Here is a 22,265-nt window from a genome sequence, read left to right as displayed (position 1 = left end):
TAGCATCTGAACTCTGACCTTTCCACTTTTCCTCTGAACTACGTGAAAGCCCATTGTGCATCACCAAGTCAAGATGAGGCAACTGCAGAATAAAAGTTATCACAAACAAAAGCAAAATGAACACAGCCCTTTCAGCAACCAAACACAAAATGCCCCCACCCCAACTACTACATAAACTAGAATTTGGAAAAAAAACCCCTGCAGATTTAATGCTCGAAAGCAGTTTCACTGATAAGGTTTTATTTACTGCACTAGCTCCGTGCTGACTGTGCAGGCCTGATTCTTCCCTTTCTAATGTAAATCAGGAGTTCATAGAAAATCAGAGTTATACAGACATAAAATCCCCGTGGGATCTGAGTCACACTCAGTGCCTTTGAGTAGTTAACGGCTAGATGATGCTTTGCAATGCTAAAAGTGTTCATTTATTTATTTTCTTATTTATGGATGGGGCATTAATGCTTTATGAAGGTATTTGAGGAGGGTAAGCGGATAGCTGGGAACACGTTCCGCACAGACACAACAGCAGCAGGGGGTGGAAAAAGTTCAAAACAATCCTTTGAATTCCAATTTTACAGCATAATGCTGAATTTATAGATAGATAGCTGTGCCCTTTTGAAGGAACAAGCACCGAGACAGAAAACGAATTAAAATTTAATCTTATTGATTTCCACCAACTCAATCCCAAGAGCGAGACAGATGCTGCTGCCTGCTCCCACTGCCTGCACTGCATCAAACCCAGTTTTTCAGAGGGCTGACAGCAGAGCAGGGATGGGCTCGCGTGGCCACAAGCCATCGGCACCCACAGCGTGCAGAGGTGACGCAGGGGACTCGTCCCAGCCCTGGGCACGCTGCGGTGGGTCGCAGCACGCGGCGTCCCCTCCCTGGCACGGCGGTGGAGGGCAAAGTCACGCCGTGTCCTGACGTGACCTCTCCAATAAATGAGCTCAGTGTTTTAGAGGAAAGCTGGCATGTGCTTGTTTGCAGGGACAGGTCTGACACAAGGAAGGAGGCTGGTTTCTATCTGTTGGTCTCTGAGCAGGAATCCTGTCTGGCTCCGACGCACAGTAGGTCTGCAGAGAGCCTTCAACCACCCGGATCTGGCGAGCAGAGAGCTGGAGGTGGGTACACGCAGGCTCCGCGCTGTCACAACGGTCGGAGAGAAGGCACGAGCACATCACACAGCCGACTTTGGGCACACGGGGGACTTGGAGGAGAATTCACCCAGCCTAGTCAAGGTGGGCTGCTGGCACAGCCAGGGCTGCCGCAGTGCAGCTTCTTCCAGGACACGCTGACAAGGAGAGCTCAGCCAGCCCAGCGGCCCGGGAAAGGCACGGAGAGCAGCTTGGAGCAATGGCAACGCCACCCTCCTCCCCGTGCTTAGCGAGGGACCTGGAAATTTCCATTTAAAGCACAAAAACATCTTCAAGCTCAGGTACGCTCAATCAGTTTCAAGGGAAGACAGATGCAAGGAATCCCGTGAATGGCCCAGTGGAATAAAGCCACAGCTATAAATATACACAGATCATCTGTCCTGGTTATGGGGATTTGAGGTGGAAGAAAGCTGAATTCTCTCGATACAGTAACACATCCCAGAGGGGCAAATTAAACCCTGCAAGGAGGTTCTGCCACACAGCTCCCACCTTAAAGGTGCCAAACCCACCAGGGATCAGCTTTCCCACGCACAGGAGGCACTAAAGGTCGCTCACACAGTTCCATTTAAGAGATCCCCAACATCTGCATCACCTCAGTCTCCACAGGTAGCTCCCCCTGGAAAGGGGGTGACTAGCAAATACACCCCTGTAGCCGAAACAGTCCTCTAAGCAACCCATGGCACCTCCTGAACGGTCTCGGTGATTTTAGCACCCACCACTGTTTTCAAACATCATTCTGTCTCTTCAAGGACTAAAAGCACTTTTGAAAATAGGACTCAGATGCTTCTGAAAATGCTACCCACTGTTTATTCTCAGTTTAGTCTATGGAGAGTACCAAAAATGTTAACTTCCATTCTCATACATCCTTTCAGAAATGGGACAGTTTGCACTCACAGTTGAAATTTTGGCTTGGATACACGCATGTGTGTCTTTCTGTCTTACACTACAAACGTTTCTCAAAAGGTATTTTTTTTGGGTGCAACTTCACGGCTCATCTTTGGAGGCAAGATAAGGTGGCTCCAGTCAGCACATACCTAAGGCTGGAGGCACTTAGATCTTCAGTATCGACTCTCTATTATCCAAGTCTCCTAAAGACTTCCCAAATGCAACACAGCCTCACAGTACAGGATTTCAGCACAGCCAAGAGCAGCTTCTCTCCACTCTTCCCCAGCAGAATCTGTACAGTCAACTTTTTCTTCTGGAAATCAATTACTTGCCCAGCAGAGTGTAGCAAGAGGGGATTACAGGTCACGTTTTCAACAATTATCCACTCCAACGCCAAGAACTTTTCAAAATTGTACACATTAAGTAGGTCACAAGAGGGAAACGCAGCGTGATGGGCATTTAGCACCAGCAAACCTGAATTTTGAAAAAAAAATCGGATACAGGCAAGTGCCAACCTGCATCCCAACCCCTCACCCATACCCAGCACAGAGGTGAGAAAAATACGTAGACTTCCCTGATGAACCATAAGCTAAAATTAGAAACCATTCACCCCTGCAAAGCCACAGCTATCGCCAAAAGGAAAGTAGGTCACAGAATGGCTGGTTAACTTGATTTTCCGGCGTTTCTAGCTGCTCTGTCCTCACGTAACCTCCTCTCTCCCATGGACCGTTTTTGGTGCCTCCTTTGTTCGGGGTATAACTGCATGCACTGTGCTTCCCTGGCACAGCCTGGCAGAAGCGGTGGGAACGGGCACGGCGGCACCCGCCTGCTCGGTGAAGCACAGATCCGTGGTTCATGAAAAATGAAGCCAGAGCCAGGCAACAGCCCCTCCACGAAGCATGCCACCTCCCACCTGCTCTGGGATCGGCACAAGCGCTGGCTTCCTGTCCCTTCCAAAGTATTGCTCTTTAAAGATCATTTTGGGCTTTGCCAGCTCTTCTGGGGCGCTTTGCTCTCTCGCCTCTTCCCAGTGCCTGAATATCCTCTTTTTATTTGCATTTCTTACCGCACGCTGCCCCCCTCAAGCAAGTCCCAAGTTGAGCAATGCAAGTAAATCAGGCTCTTCCTCCCTTTGTGTGCAGGCTGGAGCCCTGGCTCAGCCGTTACAGGCACTTTTCCTGCGAGCAGACCTCGAGGCACCCAGCTTCACTGCTTTTCCGCAGCACAGAAGTGGAAAGGCTTAAAATTTGGCTCAGTGACCTTCCCCACTCTAAATCAACGTGTCTCCATCTGGCTCATGGTCCTTTGCTCCTACCAACTCACCTTGCAACTAAGTATTAAGCTGCAGCAAAGCTGCAGGTGAGCACAAGCGTGGCTGGGGCTCTCCCCATGTCCCACAGATGGCTGGGTACGCCCGGAACACCTGCTGCCACCAAACCCACCCAAAGCAACCTGACATCGGCCTGCCCACCGCTCTCTTCCACCCATGATCCTAACTGATGCTCCCACATCCACTCCTCTTCTGACTTTCCTCCCTGCTGGTCCCAAGGGGAAGAGTCATCACCAAAAGGCATCCCGAATCTGTCCAAGGGAGGCGAGAGACTGAAAGCTGATCCCAGGGATGCCCTTCAGAAGGACAATTGCATCCTGAATCCCACCTTTGGCATTGGAGCCATGACTGTTGGCAAGGCTCAGCACACCCTTCCTCCCTGCAGCCCACAGCTTGATCTCCACATGATGGCACTTGAAAGGGCCTTTCATCCCCCGGCCTCAGCCATTACAAGCTCTGGCGACTCTCCATTGCCCATGAATAGATCACATCTTCTTCAAAGGAGGAACTTCCCTCCAGACCATGGTTTCTATCAAGCAAAAGGGAAGGATTGTTTGAGTCTCCTACCCACAAGGTTGCTTACACGCTACTCAAATGGGGCTTTACAAGAACAGTGGAAGAATCATCATTTACCCATCACAGGGATCACACAGACACAAACATGAAGCCAGATTTGAAATTATGCAGACATTTGGTGTCAGACATGACCTCCACTTGCTGAGCACTCACCTGGAACAGGAGCACCCTATTGCAAAGGTTAATAGCAAACCACTCCTGGTAGCAGCCTGACTTCAAGGATCTGTCTAGCCTGGAATAAAGTCAGGCATGCTGACAAACGGATGCCACCAGCTCTGAGCACTGCACGCGACAGCATCCCAGGTATTATGGCTACACACTTTCAAGAAGAAACACAGAACTCCACACTTGCTCTCTGGACAATTTATCACTACCCGCGTGACAGGGCAGCAACCCCGAGGGACTGCACTGAGCTGTGGCAGAGGTTTTGAGAGCAGATTGTGTCTGCTGTGGAGGAGGTGATGGGGGACCCAGGGTGATGGGAGGGAAAGGGTGACTGCTGCTGGCATGGGCAGAGACGAGAGGTGACAAGCAGGACAAGGGTCTGGCAGGACAGCCAGCCCTGACCCAGGTCCCACGACACAGGCTGCTGAGGATGCAATGGCTTAAGATCACCGTTCCTTCCTGCCTCAGCACCATCACCCCTCTCCTCCCCTCATAACATGGCCCAGGTACACAGGCGTCCAAGGAGGATGGGGCTCAAGGAAACAGGAATAAAAACGTTTGAGACCTAGTTTTTCTGAACCTAACCCCTTGCCAGGAGGCATAAGCCACCTAGCCCAAGACCCCTGGAGAGGGCACTTGGTGGTGCCACAGGCTGAATGGCTTTGAGGAACACTCAGCACCTGCCCCCAAAGCCCAATGTCTGTAAAGTTATCACCAGCTGGCGCTGGCTAATGCTTCAAACACATCGACCTCAGCCTTCACCAACTCGCACAACAGACCGTGCCAGTATTGGGTTTCAGGGAAAGAAGCAGATGGAAAAAGGAAAACCAGGAAAATTGCACTGCCTGGGAGCGCAGGGTATGCGAAATTTTTATTTTTTTTTTCTTTTTAGGAGTCAGGCACCTGGATTTCTGCAGCTCCCAGTGAAATCGCAGGCCTCGCAATTCAAAATAATTAGCGACTGGTAGTTTTCCTTTTATGCAAAATCATCCTTTTTATCCAACACCTAAATGAAAATGAATATGCTTGATTATCTACCAAAGGGTCCAATTTCCTAGCATCGTTCCGAAGCACACAGCAAAATTTGCGTCTCCTCAGGCTGCTATTACAGGCAACGGCTGAGTGCAACAAATGAACGGTCAAGGCAGAGATCCAGAGCCAGAGATGCCAGCCTGACCTTTGCTAATGCTATTTACAGCATCAAATATCCACAAATCCAGCCACGGCTACATCCACATCCTTCCTGCTCCAGCCTGGGGGGCTCAGGGGCAGCCAGAAGAGCTCGCAGCTGGCCTGCCACTACTGGAGCATTACAGATGTCCCCCTCCATCCATGCAGCCCACCCCACCATGCCAAAGCCCATCCTTTGGGGCAGCTTTCAAACAGGTTCACTCCCAGGGGAGAGGATGAAATAAGCTATTTAACAGACAGGGCTCTGAAGCATCTCCTGAACGCTTTGAATCTAAGGCTGATCGCAGGAACCACCCCCCCCAGACAGGTTCTTCAGAAGACATTTGTGCTCAATCCACCGAGCAGAGCAAGCTCCTCACGGCACAGCCCTCTGGCGTCACCATCCCTGTCAGGGCTCCATCTATCCGCCTCCCACGGCCTCCACCCCAGGGGCCTCACCTAGGGGAATCCCCCACCTACCCCTTACCAACCTCCCCATCCCTGGCCAGGGTGACACGACACGATCGCACGTTTGTACTTCCATCATTTCCAGACTCACCCTGTTCTCGTCGTAGATGATCTGCACCAAGCTGCGATGTTTGGACTCGATAGGAGGCGGGGAGATGGGTTTTTCAGGCTCTGGTGGTTTGGCTGCTTCTTCCTCCAACTGTTGCTGTGGAAGGAGAAGGGGGAGGAGGAGGGTGAGTCACAGCGAGAAACACAGCCGTCCCCGTCCACACGAGACTCTCTGCGGTGCCGCGACCGAGGCAGAAACCGCCATGGCAGAAGGCTTCCTGCGAGACATGGGCAGGCTCAGGCTGCGGAGGGATGGGGAGAGGGAGGAGAGCTGCGTAACATCCCCTGCAACGCAAGCGCAGCGCTGTCCTGCCCCAGGCACCCAGCCCTGTACTGGTGGGTCGGTGCTTTTTAGGCATGGAGGATGAGAACCTGCCTTGAATGAGCCTCCTGGAGAAGGCTCATGGTGAGAAATAATAATTTTACGGGAAACCCTTAAAGGGAACCACAGCTCCAGCCCAGCTCCCTGCTGTTACCTGCCTGCAGAGCTGCCACCACGCTGCAGGGAGCAGTGGAGGAACAAGGGGTGAGAGCAACGAGGCTGCTCTGCACCTTTGGCTTTATCTTGCGATGCTGTGGTTGGAGGAGATGCCTCAGCATGACTGTTCTCAATGAAATGACTTGTGCACCGGCTGCCCCTGCACTGTGCAGCCAAATGAGCCAGTAAGTACATCAGAGCAGGCAGCAACACCATGAATCCTGACACCTCTGGTCAGAGTTGGCCCAAAGGGACATGTGGAGCCCTCCCAGCCACGGTGAGAGATGCAAAGTGCTCAAGAGCGCAACAACAGCTACAAGACTCCCTGCAGAGCACAACACAGTGTTCAGACATGGGCTGCCAAGTCACCCTTTGGCGAATTTTCATAGAAAGCCCAAGTGCCCAGGTTGCAAACACCTGCAGCGTGAACACGCTACGCGGCTCCGACTGTCCTGGCAGGCACAGGTAGAGCTGCTGAGGGCACCGGCAGAGCATGAGTCCCCTTCCAGGTGTCAGTGATCACACTCTCCTGGGAAAGCAGCCTTGAGGCTCATTCCTCTCCACGCTTCACAGAGGACAAGCCGTCCTGAGCAGAAACCACCAATTTCAGGCTCCAACTAGAGAAAGCCCAGCTGGGGTGGATGGCCACCAGCTGGACGTCCTGCCCTCAGAGACAACAGTGCCAAGAAGCTCGCTCTGCTGGCTCTTCTGCTTTCTTACTGTCTTTGCTGCGTGGCCGCATCTCCACATTTCACGGTATCTAGGCTTTGAGGTGCAGCAGCTGTGTGCAAGAATACACTACGCTGTCCCCTCCTGCTCTGCGTGTCTGGGACACACACAACCCAGGGCGGGTGTCTCATCCCAAGCTTCACTCCCACTCACAGCAGAAACAGCCAGGAGCCCACGAGCTGCTCCACGAGCACGTTCACCGTGTCCCACCACACAGGCAGTAAAATGCACTCAGCCCCAAAGCCGGTTCAAATGCCAACTACCTCCCCCCAGGAGGTGGAAAGGTGAAAGGAGCACATCCACATATGCACCTTTAGAGATCAACAGTCTCTTAACACGTTCCTACCCACCTGCAGGCTGCTTGGGCCCTGGTGAACATTAATTATAAACTAGCGGATTTAAGGGAGCGCTTTTGAATACCACCGCCATCAGCGGGTGTACCTGACATATGACCTGTGCCTCCAGATCTCCCAACGGGTGTGAGGCAGGAGGAGACATATGAGCTCTTCCAGTAACTTTGAGGAACTGCTCAGCCAAAAGAGGAAATAAGAGATTCCTCCGGGCTCCTCCTGGGGCCACTGGCTCCCGGCGAGGAGGGAGAGCGAACACCGCACACGGCAGCTGCGGGGCAGCACAGGCACGGGAGAAGGAGAGGTTGTCAAAAAACGTCTATGATTTTTTCACTGCTCAGCTCTGAATCTCCAAATCTTTGTATTTTTTTTCCTGCAGTTAAAGCATCCCCTGTTGAAGCAAGGGGAAAATTGAGTGAGTCTTGTACTAGGAAAAAAAATGCACCTGGGACTGAGAGCAATCAGCCTGCACCAGAGGCGAGTGCACCCCCATCTTCCCTGACAGCAGTGTCTGGTGGGCTGAGAAGGCGGGCACCTATTCCTCCTTGGTATCACCTCTGCTCCTGTTTAGCAACACGAGAGCTGTAGGATGCAGTCCAAGAAAACATTTAAGCACCCAGACAGATCGTCTGGTTTGGCTGATAAAACTCACACTCCTTGAATTAAATGTGTTCCAATGGATGAAGCAACCCAATCCTCGGGACTCCAGTCACGCTCCACCTCCCCACAAGTGGGCATCTTTTCCCATACAGGGAAAAGCAGCAGCATAGGGAACACCGAGATACAGCCAAAAAAAAGCCACCCATTGCCAGTCAGATGGCAAAGCACCGTCCCCGCTGGGGAGCAGGCTCTGGCAGAGGCAGGACAGCCCAGGCTCTGCATTTTGGCACCAACGTACCCACCCTGTGGTCTCAACCTAGCAGTTACTCCAGCCACCTGTGAGGATGGAAACAGCCAGCTCAGATCATCTGCACCCTGGAAGGCGATGAACCTTCCCCAGCACCACAGGGATCCATCCCTTCCTGACCACAACAGAGCCGTAGCACTGCAGCACGCCTAAGGCTCCAGCCACACATGAAACAGCCCCAAAGCTCCCTTTCTCTTCTCAGTCACAGAAGGTGGCCCAAATCACAGCACTATGTAAAGGTGACAAGAGCTCTTCAGGAAGCCATGGCTGAAACCACAGGCTGCAAAGCAGTTCTCAGCGTTAGCCCCGGCACAGACACTGCTTCCAGGTACCTGCCCGCTCTTGCTCAGTGTCCTAAGGCACCCCGTCACACACCTTTGCTCCCACATGATAAATTCCAAAAACTCCAAAGGGATTGGTCAAATCCTCTATTTATCTTGGGGAAAATATTTGGGTAACCAAAAAAAAAAAATTGTCAGAAACTTGGCTACATTGTTCTGGAAACCCACAAAAATTCTGCAAAGCAGTTGGGTGTGTTGTAAGTGATTTCAGAGAAGAGGATTTGATGGTGTATCAGGAAATGAAAGTTTCCCAGTAAGTGGAGGCTCATTAAAAGTAGCTCGTTAAAAGAAAAATACAAATCTAATTATAGCTGAAATACAGTAGAGAATTAAACTCTACTCTCTGTGGTGTAACACTACGTGGTTATTAAAGGGCCAGATGCTAGAGGTAAGGATGTGGGCAGGGTCTGCAGGCAGCACACCTGACTGCAGCAGGTTCAGTCCATGACAGCTACCCCTGGGAGCTGTGGGAAATGGCAAAGCAAAATAGGTCAGGGTTCCCAGACACGGACGAAATGGATTTCTTAAAGGTCTGCCACAAAAGCTAAGCTGGGACTGTGACCTTTACAAGGAAAGGAGCAGGATGAGAGATGAGTCTTGACAGCTCCATACTCTCTCCCGCCCCACTCCCAGCAGTGGCTGCTCGAAAGCCCCCTTCTCTCCCCAAATGGAAGCCAGTGCAGCGATGCTGAAGGGATGCCAGATGCCATCGTTAGCCATAGCCCCAGCTCCTACAGCATCCACAGACCAACCCATTTCCAAGTGAAGGAGTTTCTCTCCCCAGGTAAGAGTCCCTTTGGCAGGACCACACTCCGCGGAGGGGCCATCGGAGCCTGCAGTGCTGGCAGGAGGGTGGGTGACGTTTCAGGAAGACCCCATCCCTGCACATGCCAGCCTCTGTGCTGAAGGGACCTGCCTAACAAAACCAAGGTCATTACACACGCATCCAGCTGCCATGCTGCCTTGTATCATCAGCCACCACCTGGGTACCAGGATGCTTCACCTGCCCAGGGGAGAGGAGAGAGCTTCCAGCCACAGGGCACCTCTGAAAACCACTTTCGAAGAGCCAGGGGGAGAACAGAGGAAACTCAGCCAGGAAATAAATGGAAGGGGAAACCCTGGAGCTCTTCCACCCAGCCAGCTCCACCTCCATCACCAGGTGGGAGTGTTGTACTCCTAGAGAGACCTTCGCCAAGCTCGGTGCCCGGGGAGGCTCAGGCACCACTGCGGAGAACAGCCCAGCACTTTATTTCTCCTTCAGATCCCCAGTACCAATGCCAGGAATAAATGCATAAGGATTATCCTTCCCTGTCAGGAAGAGGGGGAGAGAGGACTCAGCGAGAGATTTAAGCGCATATGGTGCATGAATGAGCGGGGGATGGCTGATGGAGGTGGCCTTCTGCCAGGGGTGCGCAGGGTTTGGGGAAGGTTTCTCAGCTTGCTGAAGACGTTTGCTTCTTGCAAAGCCCAGGCAGAGCCTTCCTTGCCATTTCTGGAACAACCGAAAAAAAGAGATGGTGGATTGGGGTTGGCTGGGATTTTTCTTGAACAGCCTTTCCATATAAATGTATTTAATTACCCTGAGAAGGCCTCCCAAAGACAGAGGGGAAAAGCATTAGGATATTCCGGCTGCGTACAATTCCTCCCCTGCTCCGCTGCCCGTTCCTGGAGGAGCAGTATCTGTTTTAGGCTGATTGCTTTCCCTCACTCATCTTTCTCCTGCGCTGACAGCTCAGATGCACAGATGGACAAAACGTTCCCAGAGCATCTCGGATAGGACACCCCCTCCAAAAAATGCTTTCTCCCAGATGTGCCAGCTCTGCCAGAGGATGGGCCTGGGGAAGGAACCTGCTGGAGGGGAAAGGAGGCCATGTGGGGGGGCAGGATTTGCTACCAAATAACTCAGACAACAAAAAAAAAAAATTAAAAAAGAAGGGGAGGGGATGCTTTTACTGCCAACAGCCACTTTCACCTTCTTCCCCACTCAGCAGAGCATTTTTGTGGGGAGGAAGAATCATAAAACTAATTCAGAAGGAAGAAATAAAGCAACCAAGCAGCCAACAATAAAAAACCCATTTCCTTACGGAAGGACAGCTTGATTTTAATGGCAAGGAGCATATGTTGCTCCCGTCAGCTTCAACAGCAGCTCCTCAGCATCACTGAAGAAAGTCAGGCAGTGGATGGGCAGAGCTGTCAGTCCTCCCAACTGCCATGAGAGGGACCTTCACTGCCGTGCTGGGCACATGTCCCACCCTGGAAGCCCTTCTCCAGAGTGGGAAATGACCATGGTTTGCACCTCCTTCCTCAAATATGAGTTAAAAACATGGACCAGCAGCCAGACTGCCAGGCAAGAGAGGACATCAACATTTTGTCTGAGCTTCCTAGGAGGGAGAGGGGAAGGGCTGGCTTCCCCCCGTGCCACCAAACCCAGCAAGAGGAACCTCTGTGGTTTCCATCGCTCCAGATGTTCCTTTGGCCCTTGTGAGCTGGCACACAAGGCTGCTTCCTTGCACCCCAGCACAGCTGCTTCTGCCCACTCTTGGCTCACTCTCTCTAAGCACTCAATACCTCTGCAAATAAAAAGCAACACAAAACCCCCAAGATCCTTCACATTAATTAAACCATATTATTTGAAACCAAAATATCCTGGTTTGTCTTGCAGGAAAGAAAGGGACAGTATGTGGTATGGGGAAATATAGATCTGATGGGGAGGAAGGTCAACTACATGCTCATTCTCGAGGAGCACTTGCCCCGTGCAACAGCTCAAGTAGAGGTTTTGCTCGATTCCCAAATTCGTGCTGTACACTCTTGGGAGAGGTCATTCCCCTTAGGCAGTTTGGGATTAACAGCCCTCAGAGTTTAAAAACTGGCCCCAAGCAAAGGAAATAAAACAACTGGTAAGAGAGGCAAAGAGAAGTGATTTGCTTTAGAAAGTGAAAGCCTTTAAGTCTGTGGGCTTTTTCACAGACGTCCCCCAAGGTTTTGTCATATTAATCTCTTAATGGGTTTATGGTAATTGTATACATCGCAACATCGAGCGGGCGATCCATCTGCTGGGGAGTGCTCTTGTGCAGGGGGTAAAGCACTAACCGAGATCAGATTCAAATCCCTGGCTCAAGCACAGCCCTGACTGGAGTTGGACCAGACACTGCTCAGGGCTGCAGAGCTGCACAGCCCCGGAGGAGGCGACTGGATGCCCAGGGAAGGCCACTGGGACAGCGCAGCAATGTTTTAAACAGCCCAGTACAACAGCTATAGCAGCAACAGTACTGGAGAGAGACAACTGCTTGGAAAAGAAAAAGGGAAGACCTTGTGCCAGTCTTGGCCTATACAGACAACTCGGGCAACCCAGGCTACATTTCCAGCTCTGCCACTGACTGCTTGCATGACTATGGGCAAGTCACCGAGGACAGATTTTTCTCCCTTTAAGGTATTCTGACATGCAAAAGAGCCCACAAACTGCATTTCCAAAGCTCCCTCATCTTGCAACTACAACCACCAGACTGCTGGCACAGCAGCAACCACCCCATCTCATGACAGGGAACACGGACACAGACCACCCTGGTGGCACCGGCACTGCCACTTCCCCTCTGCGGACATGCGTGGGCAATGATGGGGTGTAAGGCAGCACGCAGAGGTGAGGACGTGTCCTCCCCTCTGGACCACAGCCTCTTACCTGCTTCTTCTTCAGCTTGGAGATTTGCTGCTCCACCATGGTGATCTCGCGGTCCACGCGGTCCATGTTCTGAATGAGCTCCTCCTTCGACAGCCGGGCCGGCAGCAGGTCCAGCTCGGCATCGGGGTGAGCAGGGCTCACGGGTGACACGGGCTCCAGTTTGCCCGGCAGGCCGCGATCCTGAGGAGCACAGAACAACCAGGTCAGCTCTTTCCCAGGAGACTTTGGATCCTTCTCACATCCTCCCACACCAACCGCCACAGCTCCCTGGCCCATTCCCAGTCCTCCGAGACACACACACCCCTCAAAAAACCCCTGCTAGACTAAGCAGCACTAGCTGCCAGATCACATCACCACAGTGCTCCATAACCTCCAGCATCCCCAGAGCACCGGGTTAGTCTCCCAGGGACACAACAGCAGCTCTTCCTCCGGCCAAAGCCTCGGAGGTTCCCACCACCTTCAGTGCTACCCGCATTCCTACAGGATCAATAAACCCATCCATATTCAGGAGCTCCCAGCAGCATTATCCCTTCACATCTCAGCAGCCAGATCAAGGCTACATCTTCCCTCCAAAAATGAGGTAGCCACAGACATGTCCTCCTCCGACACAGACACAAGCCATGCCGGAGGGAAGAGTGGAATTAACTACACTTGAATGAGAAGGGCCTACGAGAGCAGCCCCCAGGAGGAAAGAGGACTCCCATTTCCTTCATGGAAGTCCCCCTCCATTTCTTGTTAAATTCTGGGGGAGCTCCAAGATGTTAAATATATCCATCCAGAAAGGGAGAAAAAGGGGATAGGTGAGGCCAGCGACTTGAACTGATTAAAATCAGCTTTTTGCAAATTCCAGGGAAATGGGCTCAGCAAAACAAGTCAGAGACCAGACGGACCAGCATAACCTCTGTGGCCATCACAGGGAGCAGCTCTAGTCACCACAAACTGGGATAGAGGGAAAACACATCGAGACACTCAGCTTCACCTCCAGCAATTGCACCTTTGCTGAGCCCAACAAGCTGTATCCCAGGAGCATCCCGAAGCCACCACCCTTCACCTCTCCAGCTCCAAACGAAGGAGCTCATCTCCCACAAACACAAGCTGCATACCTGGATGAGTTTGCCCACCACTGATGAATGCACCTGGGATGAAGCAGGTGTTGAATAGCCACCAGCCAAACGGATGGGGATCACAGCACACCAACAGCCTCCCTGACCTGGGACACTCCTCTCTGGCAGCTACCCAACACCTTAATTAAAAGTTTATCTATTCATTTGCTTAGCTAGCGGATGGATTTCTTTTCCTGGAGGGGGCAGGAAGAGGAGCCGCAGAGTGGTTTGTAACCATAAACCGCTGCCAGGCTGGGCAGCCAGCACTCTGCAGCTGCTGGAGAGGGCAGGGGAAGGGGGAGGTGAACAAGTGAAGAAGTTCATACAACTTTGTTACCATCATTACAGCAGCCCTGTGCCCGCAGACAGAGCTGACATTGTTCTGCACTAACTGGCGCTGAGTGTCCTCCCCTCCACACTGACTCATGGCCACCAGCGAGCCGCCAGGGCCACCCACTGACCCTCTTCCCAGGCTGGTCCTTCTGCGGGGGCAAGGGTGACACCAGGGAGCTCGGTGGCACCGAGACAGTGTGGGCCCCTCTGTGCTCCTCCACCTAGAGGCACACGGACAATGGCCCTGGTTGTTCACCAGCCGTGCTGCAGCTCACGACACACACAGTGAGTGTGCAGGTGCCACCTTGGCACTGCTCAGCATCTCAACAGCATCAGCTTATGGGGAAGCAGGACCACGCAGGGTGTCCTCCACCCTGCTGCTGCTGGGATGAAGCACGGCGAGGTCCCTCCTGGGGAGGCTGTGCCCACAGCCCAGCACAGCCGCAGGGGATCTGGCTTCAAAAGCAGTTCCTGCCTGGTGGGGCTGTGCTGAGGTGAGTTCTGCCCTATTTTACTCTGTAAGAGATGGACAACCTCATAGACAGCAAACCTGGAACAAAGGGAAACACAACAGGATGCTTCCCAACAATGTGGCCATATCCCAGGACACCAGCATGCTTCACCGGCACCTTCCTCCTCCTCTCCCCTGCCAAACCCTGTTCTAGCTGAAGGAACTATCAGCCTGGGAAGAACCACTGTGGGGTGCAGTCTGGGGGCATCAACACCCTTCCCACTGCTGCCATCAAGGGACAGAAAGCAAAGGAGCAGCCTAAAACTCTTTCCTCACTGTCCTGCATGGGGGTCAACCAGCCCTAAGAGCACAAAGGCATCGGAAAGCTAAGCTGTTTGTTTCCAGCATCCATTCAGTAGAGAAACTAGAAGAACATCAAAGGTTTCTGGAAAATCCCAAAGAGCAGATCCTGTCTTGTTTTGCTTCCCCAGCATTAGACACCAGAAATGATCAGTCTGCTGCAGTGGGAAGGCTTTGTGTTCTCCACGACCAGGGTTTTTTTAGGGTTTTTTCGGGGTCTGTTCTTTTTCTTACAAGCCAAGAGGAACAGGACAACCACAAGAAGCAAAAGATAAATTCGGTGTTCATAAAATCTCATCCAGATTAAGGCATGGGAAGGGGAAGTTGCAGTGGCTTGTAGGTGGGTAGGTTTTTCTAAAGGAAAGCAAGTTACCTGCCAAAAATGTAGGAGAGAAAGACTTCCCTCTCTGTGCACGTCAAACAAAAGATACTATCTCATGTCTGCCAATATGCAAAGACAGGGCATCTTTAAACTCTTACACTACACTTTGGGAATGGTTTCTGACACATTTTAATCTTTTTACCTTGCAGAATCTAAAGCAAAATAGAAGAAAGCTGAGTAAGGGGAACAGCTGCAAGTCACAGCACAAAACCCACCATCATCTGGTATTAGGAGATGATTATAGCAGTAGAGAGGCAATGTCCCCGGACCTCAAATAACTGGTCGCTGTTATTTCACAAGCTCCTCTCTAAGTAAAGGAAACGACAAGTAGCAAGAGGAAGAAAAAAACAAAACTGAAGACAAAAAAAATATCTTGCCCATGCAATGGTGAAGTCCAAAATGCAGAGCTCCCAGATTTACACAAGGCACGAAAAAGCCCTTCTTGCAAATCACAAAAATGGGTTGAAAGGGGTTTGCAAAGACCAGAGTCCACCCGGAGCCTGGGGTGGACTCAAATGGATAGAGATATTTTAACTAGTGCTTTGTTTCCTAGCACTCCCAAGAAGCTGCTCAAAATATATTCTCCCGCTTCAGACAGTTATCATACCCAGGCTCTGAACAAGTGCAATGTGAAACGTGAAATTCTTCTTATTAACGTGAAGTCACAGACTTCGAAACCAGCATGAGCCGGGAGAGCTGGAATAAATCTGCTGGAGGGAAGAAAACAATTACTGCATTACTCAAGTTGATATTTTCTCAGTAATTATACTGTTTCCATGTGATTTGTTTTTATACACGGTTAACAGCTACTGTAGTTCCTGTTTATCCCTAGCCTTATTATTATGTGATTTATATGATAACAAGGGTGGGCGAGTGGGGGGCAGAGGCTGCATAAACCTTCCTGCAACAGGAGGAGATGCTGGCACTGAAGAAAACAATTATCACCGAGGAGTCTATCAAAGAGCAAGGCCAGGCTTCGGGGGTGGGTTTCTTTAACACGCTTTTATTCCTAACATGGATAATATTAACAGAGCAAGCCTGCTACACACCACCAGACAGTGGCTTTAAAAACGTGGGAGAAAGTGTGGAAAGGAAAAGGACAAGCCAACTGCCTGTCAGTGCCCTGAAAAGTAAGCAATCCTCTGGGTGAATTCAAAGTCTCTGTCTTCAGACACACCAGCAACTGGGGCCACAAGAGAAAAGACAGTGGAAACCCCAACCCTGATCCCAGGACATGCAGGAACTTGCAAGAGAACATCGCCTCCTCCTTATTTTGTGTTACCGACCCACCTCACAATGCTCCCAGGGAGCTCGTGGGAGTTGGTGAGATAGAGAAGGGCGTCCGTGCCACGTGTCAGCACAGCACCTACGGCTGGATGCAGCCCAGCCTCCGTGAAGGGTAATTTTTGTTGGTTGCTTCCCACCCTCAGGAGAGAGAAGAGCAGTAGCACTGCTCCATCTGCGCCTAACTCTCACTGAAAAATCTATTTTGACCTTTCTAATCCCTTGACTGCACTGGCTGCCTCTTCAAAACTATACTGGTGGAGCTTCAAGGTCTCCCCACCCCAGTCAGTGCCTGCACACCACTGGTACATACCAAACAGAGTCCCTTGCTTGGGACAGCCCTTCAGATCTCTAGCACGGCACCACGGTGTTTGCCCTACATATCATCTTCTGTAAATCCTGGTCTCTCTCTGCCTTTCTAAACCAGATCATTAATGATGTTCCCCCAAGCCCAGGACAGAGATTCGGGGATGCCCACGTCACCTCTCCCACAGTCTGTTCACTTTCTAATTATCAGCTGGCAGCAGCATTTTCTGCTGGAGCACCAGGAGGGATTAAGAGGTGTTATCTCCAATTCCTGCCCGCTTGCACATCTCACATCCTCACAGGCTGGTGAAGATTGCCAAAGCAGGCAGGATGGTCCAAGGGCTGCTCAAACTGTGTTCCACCCCCCTAAAATCCACCCATGAACAAAGGGTGGCTTGTGGTCAGTGTGGCCAGCCTGTGAGGATGCCTCCATCACCTGATCCTCTCACAGCACCACAGTCAGTGGAAATCGCTGAACTCCACCAACTAACACCACCCCCCAAACGCTGTCTGCGTGAGGCTGGGCTACACGGCAGAGATGGTCCCTTGCCCTCCCCATCCAGGCACCCGTGGCTGGGCAGCACTGCACACCCCAGCAGATGCAGAACCCTGCGGCCTTCCCACACACCCTGGGACAAAAACCGAGCAGGAGAGCCAACACCCCACACCTCCGTCCCTCAGGGTTTAAGGTAAAAACATGCATATAAAACTCTTAAATGGGCCAAATACAGACCAAAGGAATTTTTTTTTTTTTTTAATTGGAAAAGTATCCAACATATTCTGGTGTATCAGCAGGCGCAAGATGACAGCACTGATGGGGAGGAAAAGTCAAAGGGGCTGAAAACTAACATCTCGTTTCCCCAGGGAGATGCACAAGTATAAGTCAGAGAGCCTGAGCAGTGAAAAGTACATCAAGTTATTGCAGTTCTTTTGTTCGTGACCATCTGCTGTGCTAATGGCTCTTTCAGCAGCCCAACCCTTCAAACAGGGTTTTAATTCTTAAATAGTGCTGGGCTCTCAGCTGGGCTGTGTCCCTGCCGCCGCTCGAGGGGCTGCTGAGTGGGATGGAGACGGAGACGTGTGTGTTGGTGTACGCAGCGTGACTGTGGGGAGCACCTATGGGTGCAGCTCACCAGCCGTGAGAACACGGGTATTCCCATGCAAGGCTAACCAGGGCACCCGAGGGATGCCATGCGTGGGAGCGAGGCATCACCCACCTCCTTCCTCCAGCCCCTCGCTCCATGGCACGTGCAGGCAGCGGGGACAAGCAAAACGGGGATCACTTTCACTGGGTGCAGCCTAGGATGTGCTCCCATGGGAATACATGAAGCTAGAGACTAAGGGGCTGCCTAGAGACAAAGCCGATTTTTTTTATTTAATATTTTTTCTAAATAAATCCGTGACTTTATGAGAAGGCCTACAAAATTCCTTTCCCCTGTAATCCAGCTGAATTCCACACAGCCAGGGCAGAAAACATCCCAACAATTTCTAAGCTTGCACGAAAGTAGGTCAAAAAACTTCCCGAATGTTTCAACAGCTTGAAGCAATTTAATTGCAAAACCAGTACCAAATGCTGACCCTCCCTCCCCACCCCCACCAGCAGATTTACGAGGGTGGTAAAACCACGCCAGCGAGTGTTACAGTTAAATGCACTAACCAAAGCCTAGTATCTGGTCTTGCAAAACTTGCCTGTGCTCAAAAAAGCCGTTCCACAGTGTTATACTGAACAGATGCTGCCTCTGGACCTCAGGATCGCAGGATATTACAGAAGCAGCAGCAAACACGTCTTACGGACTCAGAGGTAGCCTAGAATAACGGGTCAAATCCGGAAAAACCTCACTCAGGCAAACTCCCACCGAAGCCCAAGGCATTACGCCGACAAATGGATATTGTGTCTTTCATTACCTTCTTGCGTTTCCCCATTAGTGGATAATAATTGCACTGAACAAGTACGTTCCCTACTGACTTTGCAGGAGTGATGAATTCTCACCTACCCATCCACTCATTAGGAAGAGGAGCTAATCGCTCCCTCTCATTAAGAATTGCCCAGCATTGCCTATTCTGCATTGCTGGGTTTTCAGCTGACCCTAAGTTTGTTGTAACAACTGTCTGGACTGAAATTTTCCATGATGAATATTTGCTTCAGAAAAACAACTCCGCTGCTTCCAAGAACAAGTTAACAGGAAAATATGCCTTTCTGCAATGTTCAGAAAGATTCTGGGAACCTTTTCTTTGAGCATCTCTGGTGCAGTTGATACATCTGGCGAGAGTGTTCTCTGCCAGTGATTCACCTTTTGTTAACTCTGAAAAAGTGTCCAAGTCAACAACAACAAAAAAATCTCATTTTGTTTCTTGCCTAGGGGAATGACTTTGAATGGAGGGAGTAGAGTGGGGTCCTGGGGACCTCCAGGTCCAGTATCACACTCTGCCCATACTCCTGCAAAGGAAAGGGCTGAGCTGGAAGAACCTTACTGGCACGCATGGAGCGCTCTGGGCCAACAGCAACAAGCGCCCTAAAAGAGCTGTGAATAACTGCAGGAATCGTGGTTTGGACAGCACGTAGAGCCTGAGACCACCCACCAAATGATAAGGATGAAGTAAAGCAGCCAGTGACTTGCCCGGTGTGAGATGGGAGTTTGTCCTGGACATTGAACGGACAGTGTTCTGATGCTTTCAGCAAATAGGGGGGAGGACAAATAAACTGGATTACAAGGGGAGGGAATTTCACAGGCTTTCACATAAAGTCACGGATTTATTTTTTCAAAAAAATAAAGCAATAAACCAGCTTTGTCTTCAGCAAATAAGGTAGCCAGGATAGCCTGCAGAGCAGCAAGCTTTTCCAATCCTCCATTTGCACCTTTAAAGTTCTTTTAACAATTCAGGAACCCAGCAGCCACTCAGAGCGTCATTTCACCTGTGCTGACGCTGCCGCAAACGACGCGCTGCCGAGAACATCATCGTCCCCATAACACACAACCTTGGCCCTGGATCCTCATCGCCCCTTCGCAAACTCAAACCCATCTGTTTGAACAAGCAGTGTCCACCAGGCACGATCTGCCTGCAGCCTCCTCCCATGGCAGGGACCTGGCTCACCCTACGGCCAGAACCAGGAGGAAAACATTGGTATCTCAGTTTATGGAGAAAAAACACTTCTTTGGGGAACGATGCTGGCTTATGGTGATAGAAAATGACCGTGAAATTACAGATCTAAGGAGGTAAAGACTTGCATGAAAAGGCACCAAGCACATAACCCGTTGGCTTAAGAGCATGTCAAAAACCTGCACAAGGATATTCAAAACCACAACCCAAGTGGGCAAGACATCCCTTGGGCTTATAGAGCCCAAAAGGAGGGAGCCACCCTGAGCTCACCGAAACACTCAGGAGGCACGTGAAGAAAATATGAGGGAGGCGAGCGCTTGTTTGATGTCTCTTAAAAAGGAGCGAACTGTGAAAAACGCCTCCGATTACATGAAGCGCAGAGGCAGAGGCAAATTTTTAATTGCCTGATTTGGCGCTTGGCCAGGGCAGCAGGGTTAGCACCTCCCGGCTTCACAGAACCAGATTTTAAAGGTAATGGGGGAACTCCTTGCAGAACCAGCTGCTGCTCCTCCCAGCAAAGCAGCTGGTCACTGGGGCTCAAACCACCCTCGCCTTCCCTGGAACTGGCCAACTTCAGGCAGCTTTCACAGGAACTTCTGAATAATTGCCACCGACTTCCATGGAAACGTGGGATGTGGTGATGTGGCCTCATGTGACCGTCACCCTCTCCTGTTCTTGTATTTTTCCCTGTGCGCGCTGCTCAGAGTTTCTTTAGAGAGATCTCCAGGAAGGCAAGAGGGGGCCCCTGCCTGGTGCAGGCAGGCAGTGCACAACCCCCAAATCTCTTCCAGCAGTTCAGGAAGCACCCAACAAACCCCAGGGGAACGTAACACCTACTCCGAGCCTTTGGAAGTTTTATGCTCCATTTTATTTATTTTTTTTGCAACACCACCCCTCCTCTTTCAACTGCCACATACAGTAAAGCAAGGTCCCAGTCCTTCCAGCACAACCACCACACAGGGATGAAGCATTAAAGCCCACATTAATCACAGCTGAGGATGCTGAAATAGTCCCTGCCAAATCCCAGCTGTCCTCAAGAAGGTAGAAACCCTCAAGCCCTAGACACCTGCTAAAAGCATGATGGAGTTTGCCTTTTGTAAAAAAAAAGGCCTCTGCAGAAAAACATCCCTACTTTTATACTAGTACAATACTCAAGTGACCAGCACGAATGCCACCACGCAGTGTGACAGTGCCTGCATCAGCACACATTAGTCCTGCAGAAGCGAGAGGCAGGCAACTGCATCCAATCGCATTTGTCCTCCACTAAACATCGCAATAAAAAAAAAATAATTTCAACCCAACTGGCATAGCTACACCAGCCAAAAAGCAGGCAGGCAACAAGTCAGCATGATTAAATATACTGCAGCGTTTCTGTGTCGCAAACACGGCAGCAGATCCTGAGCCGGGCTCAGCACCACCCTGCTCCCAGGCTAGTGCCTGCTCGGGGAGGGCAGCAGGAGCCCCCTGCCCAGCCGAGCCCCCCGAGCCGGGGAGCGGGTCCTACCCTGCACCCCAGGAAGCTCCAGCTCATTCACTGGGTGACACCAGGTGCATCCTCCAGCACATGGGGGAGGGAAAATCCATCACGGCAGCTTCTAAAAAACCTCACTTATTTAAAAATAAAAAATCGAGGGGAAATGAAAAGACAAAAGCCCTTCTCAGCCTGGTGTTATCAAGCAGAGGAAATGAGACTTCTAAAGCTCCCATTCAGAGAGGAGTGGGGGGGGAGAGAAATCCCACTCCAGACGCACTTGAGCGAACAGCTTTTGAAATGGAAATGTCACTCTTCAGAAACATTTAAATTTCCTCCTATTGCCAGGGAGGAGGAAGGAGGCAGGGGAGCAAGCAGGGACTCCTCAGCCATGCAAATCTAAACAGGGGTCCATTCCGGGCAGCGCCCGACGGCTCTGTCGGGAGGGGATTTGTCAGGGAGTTAATCAGGACCAGCACACGGTATTAATATCGGCAAGTCAGCTTGAAGGGGCATCAGATTTAGAGGGGAGGGAAGGGAATGAATGAAGACAGCTCTATTAACTACCACCACAAGTAAGATATACCTAAAGGCTGCTCACACTCCCTCCCTCCGTTCTGCCTGCACAACCATCACCCAAATTATTTTTCCCTGAATCCTGGAGATTGAGCTGCCTATTGAGAAGGAGCTTGACTGATGGAGAAAGGAAACACAAACAAGACCTAAGATGGTTTGAGTGTTGGCTGAGGTGCGTTGTGGGACCAACCCAAACCTCCTTTTACATGCCAGAGCCACTGCACCAAGCCAGGATCACCAGCAACTCCCCTGGGGACTCCCAGCACATCAGGCACAGGCTGACATGCCCCAGCACCAAACTTGTGCTCACTCCCAGCAGCTCCTTTTCCACGTCAGCTCGAAAACCAGAAGTTACTGCTCCTACAGCAATACACCGAGCTCCCCTCATCAACTGCCTGCCACCACTTCACTGCTCTAATGTCTTTAGGGTCACTTAGTGTGTAGGTTTGTTCTAGCTGTGCTCTCAGGTATATAAAACAGGACATCAAATAGCTCTCATCTGTAAAAACCCAGAAATTCTAAGACTGCAAGAAAACCGGACTTAATGGCGATACTCCAAAGACTTC

The 22,265-nt window shown here is 51.0% G+C and overlaps 1 protein-coding gene across 10 annotated transcripts in view; it reads right to left on the bottom strand.

The window, feature by feature from the left end:
• The window catches only part of NCOR2 (nuclear receptor corepressor 2), a 203,274-nt gene that overhangs the window by 119,177 nt on the left and 61,832 nt on the right, over positions 1-22,265 (bottom strand). For all 10 annotated transcript variants that reach the window (XM_026859568.1, XM_026859572.1, XM_026859573.1 and 7 more), the window contains 2 exons: positions 12,335-12,514; positions 5,837-5,950 (listed from right to left, as the gene is read on the bottom strand). In XM_026859568.1, coding sequence (XP_026715369.1) covers positions 5,837-5,950; positions 12,335-12,514 — 294 coding nt within the window. The remainder of the gene's footprint in view (positions 1-5,836; positions 5,951-12,334; positions 12,515-22,265) is intronic.

Source organism: Athene cunicularia (genome assembly GCF_003259725.1).
Source record: "Athene cunicularia isolate RWA chromosome 15 unlocalized genomic scaffold, athCun1 chr15_part1, whole genome shotgun sequence".
In the NCBI taxonomy this organism is placed as follows: Eukaryota; Metazoa; Chordata; class Aves; order Strigiformes; family Strigidae; genus Athene; species Athene cunicularia.
This window is presented reverse-complemented; position numbering and strand designations above follow the sequence as displayed.